At 35.5% G+C, this 25,523-nt stretch overlaps 1 protein-coding gene across 2 annotated transcripts in view; it reads right to left on the bottom strand.

Moving 5' to 3' along the window:
* The window catches only part of LOC111635589 (uncharacterized protein PF11_0213-like), a 90,847-nt gene that overhangs the window by 27,517 nt on the left and 37,807 nt on the right, over positions 1–25,523 (bottom strand). The window contains exons 5-9 of one of the 2 annotated variants that reach the window (XM_023380592.1): positions 21,656–21,826; positions 16,726–16,788; positions 12,183–12,274; positions 12,031–12,104; positions 8,381–9,887 (exon numbers count right to left, since the gene is read on the bottom strand). In XM_023380592.1, coding sequence (XP_023236360.1) covers positions 9,774–9,887; positions 12,031–12,104; positions 12,183–12,274; positions 16,726–16,788; positions 21,656–21,826 — 514 coding nt within the window. In that variant the 3' untranslated portion in view covers positions 8,381–9,773. Of the gene's footprint in view, positions 1–8,380; positions 9,888–12,030; positions 12,105–12,182; positions 12,275–16,725; positions 16,789–21,655; positions 21,827–25,523 lie in introns of those variants that run through there. The other variant, XM_023380591.1, reaches the window with a different exon arrangement.

The following is a 25,523-nucleotide window of genomic DNA, read 5'->3' as shown; positions in this document are numbered from 1 at the left end:
ATAACTTGAAACCATGTCGTATTTCTATTGTTGTTTCTCACACAATGCAGTGTAATTTAGCAATCACTTGGCTTCCTTTCATCTTTATTTCAGTTGATACGCATATGCCTAATACGCCCCTCTTCAGGCAACTTTTTTATCCCTCTTCAGTCAACATTTTATGTTGTTAAAAGGACAGTAAAAATTGATTATAATGTATCTCTCCTGAGCAATATTAACCTCAATACAGACCACATAATCATTGCTGATTGTCTGTGTTGCAGTGTGGAAAGGTTTCTGTGAGTGAAGACAGTAACCACCCAGGGATAGTTGTCAATTCCTTGGAGAGACATGCATTAGGTGGGGAGACAGACAGGCCTGTATCTAAGGCAGTAAGGTTCCTGAATGAGTAGAATATCACAGTTTTGGAGGCAGGTGTTAAGAAGAGAAGTGGCAGCAATGCCCCTTCCAAGATTAATTTGAAGAAAACGAATCGTATTATGATCAATTGATTCCATAATTGGTGCAAGTAATGAGGTTTGATTTCACTAACTGGTATATGGGGCAGGAACTACTGCAAGCATTATGGTTTATATCTGTCCTCTTCTCATGCCAACAGTTGTTACAGGTTGGCTGCTTGTCGCAGATTGGACACTCTTTATAGGTATGGTTCCCTTCACACTGGCTGCATGTTCTCTCCTCCTGGGGGCAGTATTTTGTAGAATGTTCAAATCTGCAGCATCTGAAACATTGCAGAACCAGACAGAAATCAGTTATGTGACAGCAAGACCATTCCAGGTTTACCTTCTCAGCCGTTAGGAGTAATTTCCGTATTCTTGGGGATATCTCAGCTATCCAGTTTTTGAATGAATTTTCTTTCCTTCCTGTATTAAATTTAATATAAAACTCAGCATTGAATTGTTCTTTAAGATTTTCATATATGATAGCATTTTGGTGATAGATTTTTTTTGGCTATATCCTCAGGTTTGCATTCTAGCAGAACAAAGATGATGCTTATATATGTTTTTCTTTTGTGTGGCAGATGTGTATCAAGTTCTGGGAGGGTTTCTTTGATCTTTGCCTCCAGGATATGGACATTTTCCTTCTACTTCGATGGCAATGCCACCTCTTCCAATTTTTCTAATTTGTTCAATTCCTACTTGAAGTTCAGATGGCCTAATAGATTCTAGGATAGCTTTTTTCACACTATTACTATTCTTATGGTCATCCTTACTGTACACCAGAAGAACATTTTGAGGTCTAGCTGTCTGTTTAGTGTTGCTGGGAAAACTGACTACTTTCCCAGATTGTATGGTTTTGCTGTAAGTTTTTATCTGATGATTGCAGGTTTGGTTCATTGATTCTATAGTATTCAGTTTGTTCAATACCACTTGTTGTGAATCTGCGATAGTCTTTCCCAAATTGTTGTCTATGATCTGATCAAATTTTTGGGATATATCAGATAGTCTATCATTTATATTGTTTCCTGTACAGTCAGTGTTCAGAACGTTTATGATGTGTTGGACACATTTGACAATATATTCAAAATGTTTCTTCATTCCTATTTGGGCACCCTTATTGTCAGCAAGGTGCCCTTTGAGCTCATCAAGGACACAGAAAGCTTCTGCTCTCTGTTCCTTGTGATGCACTCTCCACTGTGCACATAATGCAGGTAACAGCTAAAGCAGTAAGTTACAGTAATGCCAGTCAGGAAGAGTGTAAAATTCAAGTGTAAGAAGAGTTGTTCACTTGCCAACTCTATTACAGAATTAAAGATTATCTCCTTAAGGACTTATCCCAAGATAACTCGGACAAGTTCCATAACATTACATAAAACTCAGGCTTTTGGACCCTCTGAAAAAATTTTTTCGTTTCTTTAGATTTTTGGATGTTTTTAGGTCTCGAAATTTTTTCGAAAATTTTAATGAAATTTGATATCAAACTCCCATTAAAAAACAATTAATTGTTAATCATGTGTCATTAAAGGTAGATTAAAATCGCTATAAAATTTTTTCACGTGAGTAAAAATTTTTGAATAACTTTACCGAAGTAAAATCCGTGCACTACAACTTTAGAACAATGAATAAAATTTGATATCAAACTCCCATTAAAAAACAATTAATTGTTAATCATGTGTCATTAAAGGTAGATTAAAATCACGATAAAATTTTTTCACGTGAGTAAAAATTTTTGAAAAAATTTGGAGACCTAAAAAACATCCAAAAATTGAAGAAAAAAAATTTTTTTAAGGGCGAAAGGACCGAGTTTTCTGTAACGCTATGTAGCCTGCCCAAGTTATCTCGGGCAAGGAACTAAAGAGGTTTTTAATTAATCATCATTGTATTTTGCAGCTGTAAATTTAAGTGTTGGTTGGGAATTATTATCCCATTTGAATTGTAGTTGGGTAAGTTTAAAATAAAGTTTGGAACTCTGTAAACCATATAAACAAATAAATTCATAAATTAAGATTGTCAGTTCATCAGCCTTAGCCCTATTCCCTGTATAGGGGTTTGGGCTTTTCTTATCATAAAAATTATTTAACAGGGTTCATATTATTGGCTTTTATATCCGTGCTAACATTAAATACTGTACATTTAATACACTACAAAGCTACATAAACAAATAAATACATAAATTAAGATTGTTAGATTAGTCAGCATCAGCCCAACCCCCTGTATGGGGGTTTGGGCTTTTCCTTTAACCTATTAATTGTGTTGGGTCAGGTGTTTTCCATATGTGAAAACCTAACAACCAGGGTTCAATCTGGAACCAATCAGGTTACACCTATGTGTAGGCGCGCGATTCAGGGATGTCTTTTGTTCTGGTCAGTCAGACGAGTAGGACATGACCGGTGTCCAGTCCGACCGTTATAACCATTTCTTTGTTATATATTAAACGGTGATCTACGATTAGAGTTCTATACACCTTAAGAACCTAACAGTGGCGACGAGGATAAAGGATTAAGAATACGGTGATGGCCCCGGAATCAGTGAAATCACTCATAAAATCATTACTTGCAGAACAACAGAAGGCTGCAAGGAGGCCGCACGACACCGAGAGGAGGCTTTATATGAACTTATCAGACATTCGTTTGTCTACATACACATCTTCCTCATTACCTTCATCGTCAACGTCATCCTCAGGAACACCCTCAGTTACTGGAATTCCAACCTGATGAAGACGACGGCTCAAAATTCGACGAGTGGGTAAGTCGCTTTGAGTTTGCTTTGGACTGCGCGGTACCCAAGATGACTGATCAGGAGAAAGTCAAGTTCTTTATGACTAAACTTTCTGCGCCCACCTTCAGTGAGTACAATAAATACTGTATGCTGAAGAGTATTACAGACTTCGACTATGAGGAAACCACTTCGTAACTTCGCCAACTTTTTAGCAAGAAACGTTCGATATTCGCGGACTGCTATGACTGTCTACACATTGCAATTGATGATGGTGAAGACTTCCGCCATTTCACAAACCGAGTGAGAGTGGCCAGACGACGATATAACTTTTGTGCTGACAGAAGAACAGTTCTTTTGTCTCGTCGTTCTCACTGGACTTAAGTTGAAAGCCCATGAGTCATTATGCGCTCGAATTCCCCAGAAGCTTAACTCGGATGGAGAAAACGTTACATTCAACAATGTGATGAACGACTGTGAAGAGTTTATAGCGATGCATTTCAAAAATAAGTTATATGAATACACAGAATGTCTGGTTAATAACGTCTGTGCCAAGACCCCGCCTAAAGAAGAAGAGACCAAGAAGGCAAATCGTCCACCAAGTACGTGCAAGTGATGTGGCGAGTGGCATTGGTACAAAGACTGTCCACACATAAGGCACAAATGCCAAAAGTGCAATCGTGTAAGACATTTATAAGAATTATGTCAACGACCACAGAAGAAAAAGCAAGTGTGCTCTGCCAGGATAGGAATTATCCAAAATTTTGTAAGCGCCTGCCGACTGCTAAAAACGAAGATTGAGGTTAATGGACACCCAGTTGACTTCTATCTTGACAGTGGATCTGAAATTAACATTATTGACGAAACGACATACAATGCCATCGGACAACCCACACTCCAGCCTTGTACAGAACAAGCCAGATTTTACGACGGAAGTACTCTCTTGCCACCATTCCTACGGAAGAGACGCACCACCACCTGTCACAATGACATTCGCAAAGAAGAACCATTCTATGTAGCCAAAAAAGGAGTGCTCAACCACCTTGGAATCAATGCTATGCACCACTTTCAATTCTTCGCTGCTAAGGTCTATGATGTTTACACCTGTCAAAAGCCAAACAATGAGCTTTGAGTCATCGAATCATTGCAGTGCAACTTTCCAGTAGTTTTCGAGGAAGGACTGGGACTCTGCAAGATAACGAAAGCTTCGTTAATGTTAAAGCCAGACGTCACACCTGTCAAACACAAGGCCAGATCAGTTCCCTATGCCTCACAACCGAAAGTGGAAGAGGAACTCAATCGCCTGCTGAACTTAGGAGTCATCAAACCCATCGACTATGTAGAATGGGCTGCTCCTAGCATAGTAATTACGAAACCTAATGGATCATCACATCTGTGTGTAGACTACTCAACGGGTCTCATCGACACTCTCCAGCTCAATCAGCACCCATTATCACTTCTGGAAGACATCTTTTCCACACAAAACAATGATCGAATATTCTCACAGGCTTTTCTAATGCCTATTTGCAAGTGGAACTCGAGGAAACTTCCAAGAAATTCTGCAATATTGCAACACACCGTGGATTCTACGAATTCCAACGTCTTCCATTCGGAGTGAAATCAGCTCCAGGCATCTTCCAATCAATCACGGACTCCATGATCTCTGGACTGTCGTTCGCCTTTGCATATCTAGATGATATAGTCATCATTAGTGGCAACATGGACGATCATCACCAATATCTCCACGAGGTGTTCCGTCGCATCCACAACTATGGGTTCCGAATCCGACTTGAGAGGTGAGCATTCTTCAAGGATTCCATCAAATACTTAGGCTACATCATCGATAAGGATGGACACCGCATGAACCCTTCTAAGGTCGATGCTATCATCAATATGCCGCCGCTTAAAGACCTATCCACACTTCGCTCATTTTTCGGTATGGTAAACTACTACCAAACCTTCATCCACAACATGTGTCAAATTCGCCAACCCACTAGACAAATTACTCCAGAAAGACCGAAAGTGGCAGTGGTTGAACAAATGTCAACGGGCCTTCCAGCGCATCAAGGACATTCTCAAGTCGGATTTACTTCTCATACACTATGATCCGACGCTTGATATTATTGTCACAGCCGACGCGTCAAGTCTAGAACTTGGTCATCAAACACCGCCTGCCTGACGGATCAATCAAGGCTATCGCTCACTCATCTCGTGCTCTCACTCCAGCCAAGAAGAACTATAGTCAAATTAAAAACGGAGGTCTTGCACTCATGTTCGTTGTTCACAAATTCCACAAGATGATTTACAGACGACCTTTCACGCTTCTCACGGATCACAAACTTCTCGCCATCTTTGGCAACAAGAAAAATATTCCAACACACACAGCCAATGCTGGGCAACAACTCTTCTTGGATACAACTTCAAGATCGAATATTGGAAAACTACCAAATTCGGACAAGCCGATGCTTTGTCACGCCTCATCTCCGCTCAACCATTACAGGATGAAGAAACAGTCAAGGCAACCATCCAAGCTGACGTGGACCTTACAGCCTTGTCGTCCCAACTACCTGTAACCTTCAACAAACTGTGCGAGCAAACAAAGAAGGATCAGCTCCTTCAAACGATCGGGCAGTATATCACTTCAAAGCGGCCAAATGTCGACAAGCTTCGAGAGTCCCCTGACTGAACTCAAATCCAACAATTCTATCGTCGACGTGACAGACTCAGCGTCAAAAAGGGATGTCTCATCTATAATGAACTCATTATCGTCCCCATACTACTCCAATGTAGGGTACTCAAACTCCTACATCGTGGACATCCCGGTATCCAGTGTATGAAATCCCTTGTCCACAACTACGTTTATTGGCCAAACATAGACCTCGACATCGAGTCAACTGTGCGATAGTACTCTCCATATATCTCAGCAGCCAAACAAACGGTAACTTCCGAACTATTCTCCTGGCCGAAACCTGCTACTCCGTGGCAGTGTATCCACATTGACTACGCAGGACCGTACCAGAGCCAAAATTTTCTCGTCGTTGTGGATGCCTATTTGAAGTATCCGGAAATTATAAGCATGGAAAAGACTACGTCCCTCGCAACGATCAGCGTGCTACAGAAACTCTTCATTTGCCACAGACTGCCAGAAGTTCTTGTCAGTGATAATGGTACGCAGTTCACCTCGTACAAATTTAAAAGATTCTGTGACCAACATGGAATTAGACACATTTTTTTGCCGCCCTATCATCCTCAATCCAATGGATAGGCAGAACAATTCGTAGACATGCTGAAGCGAGCTCTCCTTAAGTTAAAATGGGAGGGAAATATACAATGCACTTTGGACATATTTCTGGAGACTTATCAGATAACTCCAAACTCAGTTCTACCGGACAACAAATCTCCAGCTTTATTACTGCCAAAATATTCAACAGAGCGCGAAATCAAAATGAAGAGGCAATTTAATCACAAGCAGGGAGCCCAAGAGTGAAATTTCACTACTAAAGAGCTCGTCTTTGCATGACACCGACGCTCTCAAAATTGGCAGCCGGGAACAATTAAATGCAAAACCGGAAACTCTGTATACAAGGTGGAAATGGCCGCCAGATTGACTTGGCGATTTCACACCAATCAGCTATTATGGAGACAATCTTCTCGACCGCAGCCCATGAATGACCCCCTCACCGTCATCGCAGAAGCCTTCTCCATCCCTCTATGTCCAGCTCCGACTCCAGACTCAACTCATCCAGTTGAGAGACCAGCCCAGCAAAACGATGGAGTCCCCGCCGTTCGAGAGACAATGCACCGTCAAAGAAACACCGCCTGAGATATTAACACCACAGCCTATCTGTCGGTCAGCCCGTACTCGAGTCCCGACGGGACGGCTTCAAATCAACCCTTATCGAAAAAACTATTACGCGGCATAAACTGCCAATTCAGCCAGTTGTTTTCTTTCTTAAAAGGGGAAATGTTGGGTCAAGTGTTTTCCACGTGTGAAAACCTAACGACTGGGGTTCAATCTGGAACTGATCAGGTTACACCTACGTGTGGGCATGTAATTCAGGAATGTCTTTTGTTCGGGTCAGTCAGACAAGCAGAATGTGACCAGTGTCCAGTCTGACCGTTATAACCGTTTCTTTGTTATATATTAAATGGCAATCTACGATTAGAGTTCTATACACTTTATTGTATAATTAAAATTGTATAATTAAATTTTAAAAAGTAAAATAGATATTTCTGGGCTTGCTATTTAATTCTTACTTCAGGCACAATACACAAAAAATTTCACTGCTGACAGTCTCTATATACTGATAACCAAAATTTTTGTAAGTAGTTTTAAAAGTTTCCATCATAAAATTATGTTATAATGTTTTAAATCAAATAGATATGTCAGTAGAAATAACCTCTTTTTACCTATACTCTAGTAATAGTTTCAATACTCCGTTTAAACTTTTCTTCAGCCCTTTTCCCTGTTTTGGGATTGGGCATTTTTATTGCTCTTATTGATCAAATAATTAATTTGTTCAATTAAATATTATATTGTCCCACCTGCCTGCTCTTTATTCTACCATTTACACTTCTCACTACATTACTTTGATGATTATTGCTTAAACTGAATGTACTGTACTTCCTATTTAATTACTTAGGTACAGTACTATCACAAAAATCTATACCCTTAAACACCAATTAACAAATTAATGATATAATAATCTAGAATGTTAATCACTTTATTTCTCTCATTAATTTACTTTATTTACTTTTCACTTTCATTTTACTACCCCTGGGATGGCCTTGCTTTTTGGGTTGGTCCTGGGAGGATAAAAAAAAGAAGAAAAGGGAAAAAAATTACTTTAATCACTTTATTTTTTCTTTAGAATAGTTCCTTTTTAACTTATTAATTTTAAAATACTAATTTAGATTAAAAATCATTTTATCTTTCTTAGTCTCTTTTATCCTAATACCTTGTAATAACTAACACACTAACCTAAGGACCAATTTATATTTTATATTTCCTTTTATCCCGCTGAACTAAGCTAAATCTATGTACAAATAAATTATCTTAGAAAAGTAAATGCAAAAATAATAAAATATATAAACATGACATCAAAATATATTGTACAAACATCCACACAAAATGTAACCTAGTTAGTAGTGTGGAAACAACCTATACCCTTGGCCATTCTGACTCTATTAACACTTTTCTACTATATTTTCTATACTTTCACTTCTTTACTTTGCTGTCGTCACCTGCCTCTCCTTCGTGGAGAGGCTTTGTCTTCTTCTGATGTCTGGCTGTGAGCTAGTGTATCTTGTGTTTGCCGTTATCGTCTCCCGGTGCAGGATGCGGCAATCTTCTCCCTGTTCTCAGCATGCTTGGTATACCCGCAGCCACTTCGGTGGATGTTTGCTTGTCAACTACACTTGTTGCTTCACTCTAGTGCAAGTCTATTATTCCCTTACCCATTCTGGGCACCTCTTATACTTGCCTGAGCCTCAGGAGCAGTGCCACTTGGTGGATGACGGGCTCACCCTATATCTTCTCACTTATTTTCTAACTGTTAAGAACTATAGTAATGTATTGCTTCCCTATATTCATAAATAGAACTTCTTTTATCAGACTAGCTTTCCTAAATTTCCCTGTCTACAAGGTGCCTTCTTTCTGTTGCCTTCCGCCCCTTTAACTTGTGTAAGCGGATAACCAAGTATTTCTCCTCCTTTCTGGACGGGCGTTAGGTGTGGAGGTTCTTGGCTACTGTGCATGGCCTTTTTGTTCTTTGGATAGTGGCCTTAATCCCAGTATGGGTATCGCTCGGTTGATCGGCAGCGGCGGTTCTGCTCCAGGTTGGCCTTCAGCAGTCGGCAGTGGGCTTTTCCTTTCTGCCTCCTGTGGCCTTTTCCACCCGTGGGCATCTTTTTTGGTGTGGCATTAGCAGGCCGCTGTACCTATCCACTGCTGCTATAGTCTATCCTGTTGTCCTTCTTCCTCTCTGCCTAGCCCTGTAGGGTTCCTTCCTGCAGCCCTCTGCTAGGCACTGACTACAATTCCAGGTTAAGTACAACATCCACCACACAACTGTTTGGAGACTGTGTGGTGAAGTCACTTATCTTCTAGAAACTGCTCTTTCTATTATATCTACTTCTTCATCTGGTAATAATCTCCAGCAGCCCATTAATATTTGTTGCTCTGTCTCATTATTGACAACTCTGTAATCAGTTGGGTTTCTCAACTGGTATTTGGTCTATACCCTGGCTGGTCAAATAGACTTTATCCTGTTTCCTCCACCTTGTCTTCTGAATGAGGACCAGCTGCCCCTCAAGTCCTCCCGGAAGGAATACTATTTTATCCCTGCAGGGTGTTGTATTTTTCCCTTCAACATCTCTATTTAAAATATGCTGGACTTTATTATCAATTAATTGTTCACTGCTGCTTTCTTTTCATCTGTGGCTTTGAGTTACCCAAAACATTGGTCTGATTGATTAAACAATACAAACTGCAAACTTTCCTCGTTTAATAAATGACAATGGTAAGTATAAAAGCATAAACATACAAAAGTAACATGCAAAATAAAAATTAAAACATAACATATACACATAATATTACAAGCCCTCACAAGGGACAAGTCATTTCTTATGAGCCTTCATCTTGGGATCCCTTCTACTAACCAACACAGACACCCTTATTATATAACATCCTTTGGCATTTTTGTGCTCTCTGAGCAGTAAAGGGCCTAAAACCTTAAAAAAATACCGTTAACACGTAAATATACAAGATTAAAAAACTATTTTAATAATTATTGAAGCAGGTAAGTCACACCAACTAGTTAGACAGTAATGAAGTAAAAAATAAAAAATTAGAAATAATGTCATTTGAAGGATTTGAAGAAATAACACTCCTGTTAGTTCTTCAAATTCTTCAGATGAAAATTATAATAAAATTACAGAATGAAATTAACAAAGATAATTAATAAAATATATAAAGATAAAAAAATTTCAGTACAGCAAAAACAGAAAATTTTGGATTTTAACAACATAAAAGTGCCAAAACTTATCATAAGGTTAAAGACCCAGAGCGGGTAGAAAATGTCGATCTATAGCAGACTTTCGGTAATCTGTGTTATATAATCTAAAATTACTTTTTAAAAACTTTTTTACAGTATATACCACTATCGGATTACAGCATCAAAGAGAGAGACATATTGATCAACAGATTATTAAAAAAAAATACATCCATCATATCAAATAATGAGGTTGGTCATTAAATCAATGTACCCTTCCATTAAACTTAATATGATTAAACAAGCATTAAATAGGTATAGAGTTCCTGAATATATAAAAATTTTAAAAAAGTCAGCAGAGAAGATAAATGAATATGCTAATAAATTACACAAAAATATTCAATTTGAAATAGAATCTGAAAAAAATAAAGAAATTAATTATCTGGACAAAACAATTACAAGAGCAAATAAAAATATCAATTTTGTAAGTATGAAAAGTTATGTAATGTTATAAAATCTATTAATTATAAATCACACTGTTTGTTAACAATTAAAGAAAATGTCTTTAAAATGGAGATAAAGAAACTATTATGAAGAATTACACTGAAAAAAGATACAGAAAATGAAACAGAACAAACATACAATAAATATTTATTAAATGGATATTCTAAGCACCTCTTTTAAAAATGGTATAATAAGTTTGTTTCAAATAGATTTAAAGTTAAAATGAAACCACAATTCTTTCAATATTTTCAGTTTCTATATATAAAAGGTTTATTTGAAAATTATAAGAGTGAATTTAACAAATTTTCCAGTGTTGGCTCCTTCTCAAAAGAACAGAGTATCAAGATTACTGCATGAAAAAAGAAAAGTAGATATTCTCAAAACAGCTGGAGTAGTTTACAAAATATTCTGTACTTGTAAGAATGAAACTAAATATTATATAGGAGAAATAAAGAGATTATTCAGAAAACGAGTAAAAGAACATCAAGCAGCTATCTGATTAGGTATTGTGATGTCACTATGGTATTTGCATTGTTGCGAGGAAAATGATAATATTAATATGGATAATATAAAAATATTGTTTAATGAAAAGAATATTGTTAAGAGAAAAATTAAAGAACATTTTTCAATAATAAATAAGAAAAATATATATAATATTAATTTAAATTAATGCATTAATGTTGATGCATGTTGGGATAGATTTGTAAACTATAAATGCACTGCAAGTGGATTTAATTGTATCACTGAAAAGGCCAAAGCATCATCACTTTGGTGAAATGCATACAATAGATAACTTATAGTTGTATGATGAAAATGAGAATAAATAATTCCTTAGTTGTTATAGGTATTGTTTGAACGTGTTAATCATCTCTAATGTCGAAACAGATTGAGTGTTTTTTCTTCGGGCTTGTTAAAAAAATTTTTTGAATTTAAATTCTGGCCCCATTGGATATTTTAAATTTTATTAATAATTAAGATATATATTGTAATACAGGGTCTCCCAAAGAGAACGCTACCATTTTAAATTACTGTAATTATGTTAATTATTATCTGAGAAGTATTCATTGACACCAAACAATAGAGTAGCTGTCTGAGTTTCATCTACCATTTACATTCAAATGTCTTGTTTTTATTATGTATAGGATGAGCCATAAATTAAAAATGATGATTCCACAACAGAATTTTATATTCTGCAGTTCATGTAGTTGGAATCAGTCATCACTTTACAACAACTTTCAATGATTTTTTTGAGTTTCACAGACAATTTCAAACCAATCCATTATATAAAGCAAACATCCTCATCATAAAATGGTAGCATTCTTTTTGGAAGACCCTTATACAAGTTGAGATGTACAAATGTTAAAAGAAATAAAACACACCTTTACTGATTCCAAATCTATTCCACCATATGCAAATTCAAATATTATGAAAAGTTGATCTGATGGTAAGCAATCTACACAGAAAAAATATGCATTTGTCAATATAAAATTTTAAAAACATTACATTATAATCTCTGAACTCTCAAACACACCAGGTCTGTCATTTTCTGTGCCTCTATTCTCTGCATATTTGTCCCAACACTGAAGCAACTTCTCAGGATACATACCAAAAACACAGGAGATCCTAAACAAAAAGTTGTTATAAAACTAATGCTCTTCCTGAATTATTTCTTTAAATTATCTCTTTGTTTAAACACTTTATTATACTATTCACAAGTTTCTAAAAAATTAAAAAGGAAATTTACAAACAGCCAAATGTCCAAATTAGAAACAGTTTAAAGGCAAAATTGAGTTGGCTGCTCTGGAGGACTCAGTGCTTTTTGCTTCTTTCTATTAAACTAGTCAGAGAATAGCAATTGTTTGGGTCCCTTGCCTATTGCAATTAGTTATTTGCTCTCTTTCAATGATGACATCATTAATCTACTCCTGCTGCTCAGCAAAGGACACAGCTGAAATCACCATAAGAAAGAAGTATAATTATTATTATTATAGATCAGCTGTATTCATTCCTGTAACATTAATTCTTCAATATATTTCTCCCCATATTTGTGGCTTTATTGCAGAACATAATCCTCAAAAACATGGCATATACTACATCTGCATGTGAAAATATACATTTCAAACTATACATGGAAATCATGCAAATTATGTAATTCATTTAAATGAAGAAAAACTTGTTCTTATGATAAACATATTGAAAAGTAGCACTACAATCTTATTACAAAGCTTGTTTGGGTCAGAAATAAATTGGTTTATTTTGCCATATTGAGTACAGTACCCGCAAAGAAAGGTAAGATCACAACAGAGCAGTTGAGCTCAAGCAAGAAAGACATACTGCAATATCTGGCATCATTCTTCTGTTTTAATAATAATCAAATCACATATAAGTTGAAAACTGAATAAATATGTAGGAAGATACAAAAAAAAACACTGTATTTTTCAGCATTTAATCAAAAATATATGTTAAAAGTACAGAATGATGATAATGAAAATTTACATATTGTTCTCACTTATGATTACAGCAACAATTTGAAATGAATTTCATTTATCATAGAGTTCAAATTTTACATTCTTGCTTCAGTTCTTTAATATTTAATATGCATGTTAAATTGAAAAATATTGTTTTAGATCACATAGTAAGTATTTTCAGATTTTTGAAAATGTTATTATAATGCTACATTTATAATAATGAAAACCCAAAATATTTAACTTATGTGAACCTTTAACCACTGAGTAATACGAAATCTCACTAAGAAATCAAACGTTTTCCTAATCCCTTCCGGGTTCTTCCTCAGGCAAAACACAAGCTGGATCATCTCAAACAAATACGAACATAAAACTTTTGAAGCTATTCAACCAATGTAAAATTTGAATGTCCAGATTTTTTAATGTATCTGTTCATGTGGAATGTTTAAAAATGTTCTAAACTAATGGTCCACGTGGATTGTAAAACAATGTTCTAAAAATAACGATCGATTTGCAGTGTAAAAATTAACCATCCATTTGCAAAAAACAGATTTTTTTAAAAAGCAAATTCAGAGTTTGTAAATAAAATGCAGAATGTTTGAGATCATATAATTGTATAATATGTCCAATTGTTCCTGTAGCATCCGTAATTCTGTAAATTCAATTTTTAATGTGCAGTATAGACTGCCAGGCCATTGAAAGACATATTTCGTCTCTCAAATTAATGCAGATGGATGTCATGTATGCTTTAAAAATTCCCACTGCTTCCAACCATTTGAGGTGGTCAGGTTGTAGGGTGGTGACTATTAGTTTCGCTCTTGAGAAATCTTCCCCAATATCAGGATCCGTGGTGTACGTGGAAAGTGAAGTGGTATATCTGTTGTGTTGTATGATATATACGATTTATGTTCTTTTATCCTGACTTCCATTGACTGTTTGGTTGATCTTATACATACCATATCCCTATTAAATCTGCTGTCCTTGATGGGGACCCTATTTTGTTCTGGTTAGCAGTCTTTTCCGTTGTGTAATAAATCGAAAATAGTGGGGCATCTCCTATATGCGATGCTGACATTATGTTTCTTTGCAATGCCAGCATATATAGATTTCAAGAGGGGGGTTGTAAGTGATAGGTATCCTCTCTTTTTCAACCCTCTGGATAACACTTCGATTTACTGTCAAATTATTGGAGTTCTCCAAAGCTTGTTTGTGGCATTCAGAGATTCTATGTATTAGGTTGTAGTAGTCATGTGTTTTGGTGATCTCTTCTATGTGGTTTAACTCTTCCTTGAGTGCTACTTGTGTAGACGAATGCTACTTTTAACTAAGGGCTTAAAAGCAGCCATTTTGTACTAAATGGGGTCACATAAGTTAATATGTATGTAGGTGGATACCGTTGACAGTTTACAGTAAACTGATGTGATGATGTTGGACCCCTCAATCTTGATGTCTAGATCCAAGAAACGTACCCTGGATTGGCTGTGTTGTTCTATGTCCAGGCATAACCCAAATGAATTATCATTCATCGAGTTGACAAGTTGGGTTAGATTGGGTGTTGTTCTCCAAAAAATAATCCACGTATCTTTTGTATAGGATGATTTCTTGTATGAAGTTTGGAAGGATCCTGCTTTCCAGTTGTCTTATAACTAATTCACATAGATCTCCGGATACTGGACTGCCCATGGGGACTCCTCTAATTTGTGTGTAAATCACCCCATCAAATTGGAACACAGAACTGTAACATATTAGATGGGCCAACTCCAGTATTTGTTGGTGTAGTACAGTAGTGTCTACTCGTGTGAAGAGGAAGTTCCTAAGAGTGCAGAAACAGGGTGGCAGTTCAATAGAAAGGTACAATGACCTGAAATCCAAGAATGAAATGCAAGTGGGGAAGGTGATTTCTTTAATTAAGGTGTTCAATTAAGTCCTCTGGGTTGGAGATGGTAAAAAAGTACCCCTCAAGATGCGTAGTAAGGATATTATGTACAGCTCTTTCTAATTTACGTGTGGAGCTGTGGCTTTATCAACTACCGGGCGTAATTGTTGTTCTTGTTTGTGAGTTTTAGCAAAGGTGAACAATTTAGGGACATCAGGAGTATTCATTACCATGTTGCCCATATTTAATTTGCTAGCCAATTTTGTATTGGAGAGCCGTTTGACTCTTGCATGTAAATTATTTCTCCAGTTGTTTTTGACCTCCGTGCATTGAGTTGCGTTGAGGTATTCTCATAGATCTTTTATCATAGGTTTCACGTTTCATGAGAACCAATAGCTTGGCTTTGTCCGTCCTGACTAACATAATTTTGTTCTAGCGTATCCACTTAGCTGTGCATTTAATGTTTTCTCTACATTGGAGAACTTCCATTGAGTCCCTGGACATTTTTATTTTTAAAGTGACTAGCCATCTATAATATTCTCTTTGTATAGCCAAAAGACCCAGGAATTCTAACTCAGGAATTCCTGAGTTAGAATTCTAAAATTTTAAAAGTAACATGAATTCTAACTCAGGTATGTAAGACCTTAATTGGAGTAGTAGGGGCAAACGCCAGTCCAAATTGCAGAATTTCTTTGGCAAATCCAGGAACTTGTATATCGTCCCATACGATAAATGGACATTGGTGTTTGTCACAGCTTTTAGGTACTTGGTAATGGAGAATCCACTGCAGTTTTTTGCTGTAATGTTTTTTCATTTTGGATCTAAGTCTATCTTGCACGTTGATAATTTTAGCATTTTCTATCTCTAAGATCTGGGAGTTTCTTTGGAATAGAGAATTCTCTATGTTTATTAGTTTCTTCAAGATAGTATATTCTAACTTTCTGGTCTTCCTTATGGCTCTGTTCATGAATAACCACTTGACTTTATTAAGAATAGACTGGTTTCCAGGTGAAAGTCAAATGCAAAATATTGACATGGGGAACACTTGACTCTCCTTGCACGTCATTAAAAAGTTCATCCTAGCTCTAGCCCTAGTTAGGTTCATTACAATTTTGTGATACTGAATAGTTGGCATCACTGTGTAATATAATGCCAATCTACATAGCGGGATGCATAACCAAAATATTTAACTTACATGAACCTTTTTTGCCTGAGGAAGAACCCAGAAGGAGTTAGGAAAACGTTTGATTTCTTAGCAAGATTTTGTATTACACGGCAGTTAAAGGTTCACATAAGTTAAATATTTTGGTTATATACCCTGCTGTGTGGATTGGCTTTATATAATAATGAATTTGTGTAACAGAATAAATCGCAGTCAAAATAATATTTGTACAGAAAATCAGTCAGTTCTTAAATCAAGGAAAGAGTAATTTTTTAACACAAACTCTCATATAATAAGTTTATTTGTATTTTTGTAATAACAATATTTAAAAATATTGTTTATTATGCTGACAGCCTTCCAGACACAAAAGTCTTTCAAAAGCATTAAAACTTGCTATCGAACTTTCATGGTGACAACACAATCCTGTCAAAACTCAAACACATATGTACAAAACAGTGAAAAATAAACAAGAAAACAGTAAATGTGATATTTCAAATATACCTAAATTATTAAACATTGACAATATCCAAAACAAGTCTATTACTAATTTAAATATTGACACAATACCTACCTGTTGACTTGAATAAAATTTGGAGATACATTACTAGAAGACTGTAATAATATACTAAGTTCTCTGCAAATAAATGAAAACATTATAAATATAAATGAAGTATAAACAGAATGACAATTTTAATAAATAATTCTGAAGTAAAAAAAAAAAGCCTCAAAGATAAATAGAACAAGATAGGCAACTAACAGCATTTGACTAAGGTAAAGTTTGATACCATTAATAAATTATAAAATAAAAAAATAACTGAAACTTGCTCTTTAGCAATTTTGTTCATCAAAGACAATGCTGCAAAGAGAAATCAAACAAAATGAACTTTGTTTTCCAAAGGATGTATTTAACCAAAAATATAAAGAATAATTAACCCTTTGGTGAACATGCCCACGGCAAATTGCCACAAAATAAAGGTAAAGTCTTTTGTTTGATGTTGTACTTAATTATTGTGGAAGTACATCATAGTATTCTCTCTTCATATTACAAGTTACAACTTGTTTGTGAAATTGGGTGTTATACTAACCGTTTAGCTGTTACTACTTTGAATCAAGTCATACCTCATTTGTGTTGTAACTGCTGCTATGCACCCTGCCATGTAAGTAAAATAGTTTACTTTTATATTTATTTTTTTAATCTTTTTAATAAATTAAGTCAAAATTTGCAATTTATTGAATAAATATATTAAATTTAACAATGCCACAAGTTTCTACAAATTTTTAAATTTATATTAGTCTATAAGTGTTCCAATCAGCTTTTGCAAACTCTGTATTTTCTTGATATTTTTAGGTCTCAAAAACCTTTGAACCAGGAAGAGTTGGAAGGAGCTTTAGAACAAGTATTGAGAGAATTAATTAATCAACAAAAGTAAAGAGCCAGAAGAAACTAACTATCACAGTGAAAGTGAGACAGAAGAGGAAATTATAGAAGAAAATTCTCATAATAGTGATTCCGAACAATAGGGTAATGAAATAGATAACATTGTAATAGAAGAAAATTGTAAACATGAGCAGACAGTAAAAGACAATTATCGATTTTATATAGGAAAAGATAAGGAAACTTTGTTGTTGAAACTAATTGCTGTGAACTCTGATCTTCTGATGGTACAGGAATGATCCTTTTACGGGGCCTCTTGTTCTTCAGTTATAAATGTTTTCAGTTTTTGCTTCGTGCACTTAGATTTGACAACTTAGAAACCAGGGATGAATGAAAAATAACTGATAAGCTTGCACCAATTTGAGACTTTCACCAAGTTTGTAACAATTGACGAGATGCTTCATCCTTTTAGAGGACGCTGCAGATTTGTACAATACATTCCTAATAAGCCTGCGAAATACGGCATAAAAATATATGCTCTATGTGATGCTAAAACCTTTTATACTCTTAATTTTGAGATTTATTGTGGAAAGTAGGTGCAAGGGCCCTATGAGAGATCAAACAAGGCCAATGATATAGTAAAGAGATTAGTCGTGCCGATAGAAAAAACAAAAAGAAATGTTACTACAGATAATTACTATGGTAGTTATCCTTTGGCCGTAGATTTATTGAATAAAGGGCTTACCTTTTTAGAAACAATGTCGAAAAACAAACAAGAAATACCTCCAGAATTTCTTCCAAACAAAACCAGACAAATAAATTCACGTTTATTTCGTTTACAGTATGATTATTGTATTGCTTCAAAAGTTCCAAAGAAAAATAAAGCTGTAATCTTTCTTTCGACAATGCATGACACTCATGAAGTTGATCAGGAAACTAACAAAGCTGTGATAAATTTGGACTACAATGCTACTAAAGCTGGTGTAGACACTGTAGATTAGATGTGTTCATCATACACTACATCCCGAATTACAAGGAGATGGCCACTACCTCTCTTTTATCATCATCTCAACATTGCTGGAATAAATTCTAATATCATATTTAAATTTAATAAAAATAACTTACTTTCAACCTCGTAACCGGAGTGTATGTATAATATTTCAGCTAACGTTTTCGACGCCCCTTCTGGGCTCTTTCTCAGGCTTTTTTGGTATATATTGAGCTGGCCGTTGAAAATCGAACACTTTCTTTTGATTCGTTTACTTTCGAATCATCACCCGTAAAAACATTTGAGTCCATTTAAAACGAAACCGATAAAGCAATAAGCGATGTTGTGCGTACAGCGCATGCACGCTGCATCACTTTCGGCGTAAACTCTTTTAAAAGATATCATCCAGCAGGAACTGCCATGCTGTTAAAAGGGCTATCTCTTCTTTAAAATTGATGCATGTCGTGTTGCGTCCCGCTCTAAATATTTCCATAGCTTCCAACCACTTAAGATGTTCGGAGTGGGTGGTAGTGAGGATAATGTGCGCCGCATTGAAGTCCGCCGTGATGTTCGTATCGGTCGCATATGTTGAGAGAGCCGTAGTTGTTCTGTTGTGTTGTACGTCAGCCTTATGTTCTTTAATTCTAATCCCCAATGACCGTCTGGTTGAGCCAATGTAAACCATTTCTCTGTCGAACCTGTGGTCTGTTAGCGGGATGGTGTAAATTCCAGGTAATTTGACCGGGTTCGGTGGGTCTTTTCCGTTACGTAGTAATTGCAAAATGGTTTGGCATCTCCTGTACGTTATATAGACCTGACGTTTCCTGGCTATCTCATTATAGATTGATTTTAACTGTGGGTTGAATGTGATGGGGATTCTTTCTATATTTTCTTCCTCAATATGTATTTGTCTATGTGTCTGGTTGTCTGCCTCATGGCTATTTCTATACCGTTTATACAATCCCCATATGATGTTGGTGTAGCCATGGGCCACTGCTATCTCCTCTATGTGCCTCATTTCTTGATTTAGTGCTTGGGGAGAGGAGGAGTGTGTAAACGCCCTCTTGACCAATGCCCTAAAGGCTGCTAGCTTGTATTGAAATGGATCACATGATTCCATTGGAATATACGTTGAGGTGCTACTGGTTTTTCTGTATACTGCCGTTTGTAAGTTCTGATCTTCAAAAGAGATGTCGATATCCAAAAAGTGGACATTTGTGTAGCTGTGCTGCTCTATTTCAATCACGAGACCATACGGATTGTTGTTCACCGTATCCACAAACTGTTTCAGATTCGGTTCTGACTTCCACAAGATGATGATGTCATCTATGTAACGTTTATAGAGTAGCATATTGGGTATGAAGCGAAAAAGAATGTTGTTTTCCAATTGTCTGACTACCATCTCGCAGAGATCCCCAGAAACTGGACTTCCCATTGGAACACCTTTACGCTGTTTGTACGCAATCCCATTGAATTGGAATACCGAGTTGTAACATATTAAGTGGGAAAGCTACAGAATTTCTCGGTGCATTGTTGTGTCATTAACTTTCGAAAAAAAAAGTCCCTGATTGCGCAGAAACACGGCGGTAGTTCGATAGAAGGATATAACGATCTGAAATCTAATACTGTAGCGCACACTGGTGAACCATTTTCCAATTACTACGTAACGGAAAAGACCCACCGAACCCGGTCAAATTACCTGGAATTTACACCATCCCGCTAACAGACCACAGGTTCGACAGAGAAATGGTTTACATTGGCTCAACCAGACGGTCATTGGGGATTAGAATTAAAGAACATAAGGCTGACGTACAACACAACAGAACAACTACGGCTCTCTCAACATATGCGACCGATACGAACATCACGGCGGACTTCAATGCGGCGCACATTATCCTCACTACCACCCACTGCGAACATCTTAAGTGGTTGGAAGCTATGGAAATATTTAGAGCGGGACGCAACACGACATGCATCAATTTTAAAGAAGAGATAGCCCTTTCAACAGCATGGCAGTTCCTGCTGGATGATATCTTTTAAAATAGTTTACGCCGAAAGTGATGCAGCGCGCATGCGCTGTACGCACAACATTGCTTATTGCTTTATCGGTTTCGTTTTAAATGGACTCGAATGTTTCCACAGGCGATGATTCGAAAGTAAACGAATCAAAAGAAAGTGTTCGATTTTCAACGGCCAGCTCAATATATACCAAAAAGCCTGAGGAAGAGCCCAGAAGGGGCGTCGAAAGCATTAGCTGAAATATTATACATACATTCCGGTTACGAGGTTGAAAGTAAGTTATTTTTAATATATTCCGGTGTGAGGAGTAGAATAAATTTAATAATCCCAATAACAAAGAGAGAAGACAACATTTTATAAAAAACTTGCCCTACGTCTAATGGAAGAACATTTGAAAAAAGATCTATGATGCTGACACTTCCTAAAGACATTCGTGCATTTTTGGAAAAATATAAGGGAAACAAAGAGCCACCCAAAGTAGTAGTAAAACCTGGAATTTGTTTTATTTGTGGCAAACACAAAAACAATAGAACAAAATTGATTTGTCAGGAATGCAGAAGAAATGTTTGCAAAAAGCATAGTAATATAGTTATTATATGTGCCATATGTGAAAGTGAACATCACATGGAAGTAGAGTGAGTTCTTTTTATTATCTAAATATTTTATAACCAATTTGTTTATTAAAATGTCGTAAAATTAGTTTTTTGGTATATCCGAATAATATTTTCAAAACAATAATTAATTATTGACTTAAATCAAGTAATATTACATATGCGGTGTAATTGCCGCAAAGTACCCTCTCGTGAGCTCCTGAAAAGCATGTTCACTGAAGAGTTAATGTATTTGCATTTCTATGATCTATATATAAATATATAACAATTATTCATAATTACTTTTAATGAAAGCCAGAAAATCTAGCCACATTATTGGGATGTAATAAGGCTAAGTTAATAATTATATACAAAGTAATTTGTCTAGAAGTAGGCTGTTAGGCTGCTTGTCATAATTTTAATAATTATAATATATTAAAATTAATTTATTATAATTCAGAAATCAATAAATCAGTACAAACTAAAGATCAATTAATTTCTTATTAAGTTTAATAAAAACAATACTTACAGAGAAATAAGCATTTCGGGCATTATTTCTTGAAATGATTTCTGGTGTTCACCATTGATTACAATGACGCCTTCTATAGGAACAATTTTATAGACGATTTTTTCTTCTGAATTACAACAGAAAACTTCCCCATACAATCCCTCTCCTATTTTCTCCACATGCTGCAATTTCCTGTAATATTGTTTTAATTGTTTTTAAATGTCTACTTTGCAGTACTAAATTTATTAAAATATTGGCAAATAATTCCTAATTATTGATATTATGATCAAAGAAAACATTGCATATGTAGGAAATAATTTCAAATTGAAACATTATCCACAAATTATTCTCAAGTAATATTACTTAAAAAGTTTATGTCTATAATATATTCAAGATCTTATATCAAAATCTAAACCTACGATATAACTGACAAGGGGACCTTACGGTCTCGGAAATTCAGTTCGGGACGAGACTTTGCAGGTTAGTAGTGTCCACCCAGAAAAATTGTAAAGCACATTAACCAGAAGATTCTGAGAAAAAGGGCTCTAAAGTTTTAAGTGCAGCTTACATAGTGGTGGATTTTACACTATGGCAGCACAGCAAAGTGGCTGGTTCTGTAGCGAACTCGCTTAGCACATGGGCGATCTAGGTTCAATCCTACCTTGGGCAAACTTTCTGTTTTTTTTAATTTATTTATAATGACTTAAAAATATTATCAATTAAATCATAAATAATTTTGTTTTATTTATGAAGTGATCGTTACAGCTAATTAAACTGTGAATTAAAGATAATATTTTATTTTTAAAAAGTTGAATAATTTCAAATGCATTTTTAATGGAGGTAAATTAAAATTTTAATTACCACTATAACAAATTTTCAGGTAGGGTTTTATTTACATAAAAATTTTTATAATATTGTCTTTATTAAATTTTTTATTTTACATACAAGCACCAGAATGATAATTATCATAAAAACATGAAAACAAAACTATTTTGACATCTTGCACAATTTATAAAGGACAATTGTTTACACGAACAACCTTTTTTTAAAAGATCTATTGGAAAACATACTTCATTTACATTCATGAAAATTTCTCTTTCATCAGAAAGCCTGGAAGCATATCAGATCATTTCATTAAAAATTGGCAATGACAGTTGATTGTATTTTTATACAGTCTTCACAGGAATTTATTTCTCTATTTTCAATGAGATAAGCACAATTTTGTATATGCTTTATTAGATTTTTTACCTGTCTATAAAAATAGACGTCACAAGGTTGAACAAAAATAAAAATAAAATAAAAATTTTTTTAAATAAAATATTATCTTTAATTCACATTTTAATTAGCTGTAACAGTCATTTCATAAATAAAATAAAATTATTTATGATTTAATTGATAATATTTTTAGGTCAATAACTGTATTTAAAAGTTGTTATAATTTTTAAAACAATTAAAAAAAAGTTAGCCAAAGGTAGGATGGAACCTAGATTGCCTGCGTGACAAGCAAGTTCACTGAAGACTCAGCCATTTTGCTGTGCTGCCATAGTGTAAAATCAACCAGTATATGAGCTGTACTTAAAATTTTAGAGCCCTTTTTCTCGGAATCTTCTGGCTTGTGCACTTTACAATTCTTCTGGGTGGACGCCCTTGAGGTATACTACTAACCTGCAAAGTCTCATCCCGAACTGAATTTCCGAGATCGTAAGTTCCCCTTGTAAGTACAATACCTCATAAATATAACCAATGTTTCCAGATCCAATTTAATCGAATGTTGGCAAAATGTTCCTGGATCAGCAGTTGGTAGGGAGGTATCTGAGGGGAATGAGGTGTCATTCTGGATGATACGTCACAGTGTCACTAGTCACAATGTAAAAGACACTTCTTGGTGAATGATCGCTTCTAGGAGAGGGTCCGCACTTCATTGTAGGTCTGCCAAGAGTATGGCAAAACAAGCGACAGTCTATATCTAGCTATTTCTGGGGATGTTCACCCTGAAGATTGGGTGCGCGGCTGTTATATCCCCATCTATGTGTGGGAAATTGGTCTCATGACTCCACATTCTTCTCTTTTCGTTGTGGAATTGTTTTAACTGTCAATGTTCCCATGTGTCAACAACTAGGTAATGTTGTCCATTTTGAACGATTGTTGATGGTTTAACTTAACGTTTACACATTCTTTATTTATCGGAGCCATGAGAAGACAAAAATACCATAAATTGGGAAAAACTTTTATTCCACATTATAATTAATTAATCGTGCAATAATTTCCAGATCTCACATAGGTATATGACAGTTTTCTGGACATTGCATCAATGTAATATGTTAAACTATTGGATAAAAAGTTTCAAAGGAGAATTTTGTAAACCCCAGATTTCTTCAACAAACATCAAGAATTCCTATCTCTGCAGATATATCTACAGAATGATAGCAGTGGGCTGATGATTAGTGTTTGTAGTCTGTTCAACTACCTGATGAAACTAATGTTTTACTTAAAGTACTCACCAATAAGAAAAGTTTTAATGTCAAAGATAAGCTTTTTTTGACATTAAAATAACTAACATAAAAAAATAATGTTTACAACAGTTTTTACTAATATTATATTGTGAGAATCGGAACAGATATACAATTAAATAATAAAAATGTAGAGTTAATAAATAGAGTCTTGAAAAAAGTCCCTAATCTGGATCGTATTCCAAGGAATTTCTTTCATCTTTTGATGGAGAAAACACAGAAATGCTGTTTCCTTAAGTAATAAAATTATTCTCCCTTAAATTATTTATCGAATTAATGTGAGAAAATATATATATCTTTCACATCTTGTTCTTATCAACGAAAGACACATTTGGCACTTAGGTGCAAAAAGGGGAAATCAACTTCTTTTCACAAGTGCTTATCTCTAACTTTGACAACCATCTGTGTATCTAACCCATCCATACATCCCATCAGCAGACGTAAATCCAAAATTTCTATTGGATGAGACTTACTATAAAAAAGGCAATTTTCCCAATTTGGGGATTCTCTGAAATTTTGACTTGGGTCCAGAAGTAAGAAGTCAGCTCCTTCACTCGTCCTCTGACTCGACCCTAAGTCCACCACTAAATCAATGAAGTAGAAGACATCAATTAGGATCTACTAGCGAGGTAGTAAGTCTAAGTTGTAAAATCTCTCTCTCTCTCACACAAATAGATAGGGATTTAGACTCTCCTTGTATATCTGTAGGTTTATTTTATTTAGTCCTCATTAAATCTTGTTTTGTTTCTTTAAATGGTCTCATTATTGATCTCAACTCACAGCCAATGTCTTATCACAGATCTACGATCCCTCCTTCTTGGAAAAGTAGTTAAATTTATTCATTAGCATGCCTAACGCTCTAATTAGGCTGGTGTCAAGAAAAACTGACAGGAAGATCATACGAACTTCCTGTTCCCCAATTTATACATTACTAAAAACCCATCCAAGTGATCCTGCGAGCGAATCTTTCCGATCTAAGGCCGAGCAAGAGTGAGAAACAAGCTGTCTTCTACTTCGAATTCCCACAATATTAAGTGTTTCTTTAATTTGCTAAATAATCCTAAGATTTGAACATTTCACACTTTTAAACATTAAAATTAGTTTTATTTTAAGACTAACAGCACAAAACCTTTCTCACTAATTTCTAGCCTTATTAACTGGAGTACAAACGTTTTCGGCCTTCTTAATAGGCCTTCCTCGGGTACACTGTGGAGCGTCGGTTAGAAGAAGTTTAAATGCTGCCAATGTTTACCCAGGTGTCGTCTTACCCGTGACGTCTTCGTCGATGATAGGTATACGATACCGAGGGAGAAAAACTACATACTTTTGGTAAAGAAGGGAGGTGTGCAGATAGGATACTTGCTAAAGTTGGGGAAAAA

Source organism: Centruroides sculpturatus, unplaced genomic scaffold, assembly GCF_000671375.1.
Source record: "Centruroides sculpturatus isolate CEXI.00-Female unplaced genomic scaffold, Cexi_2.0 scaffold970, whole genome shotgun sequence".
NCBI lineage: Eukaryota > Metazoa > Arthropoda > Arachnida > Scorpiones > Buthidae > Centruroides > Centruroides sculpturatus.
This window is presented reverse-complemented; position numbering and strand designations above follow the sequence as displayed.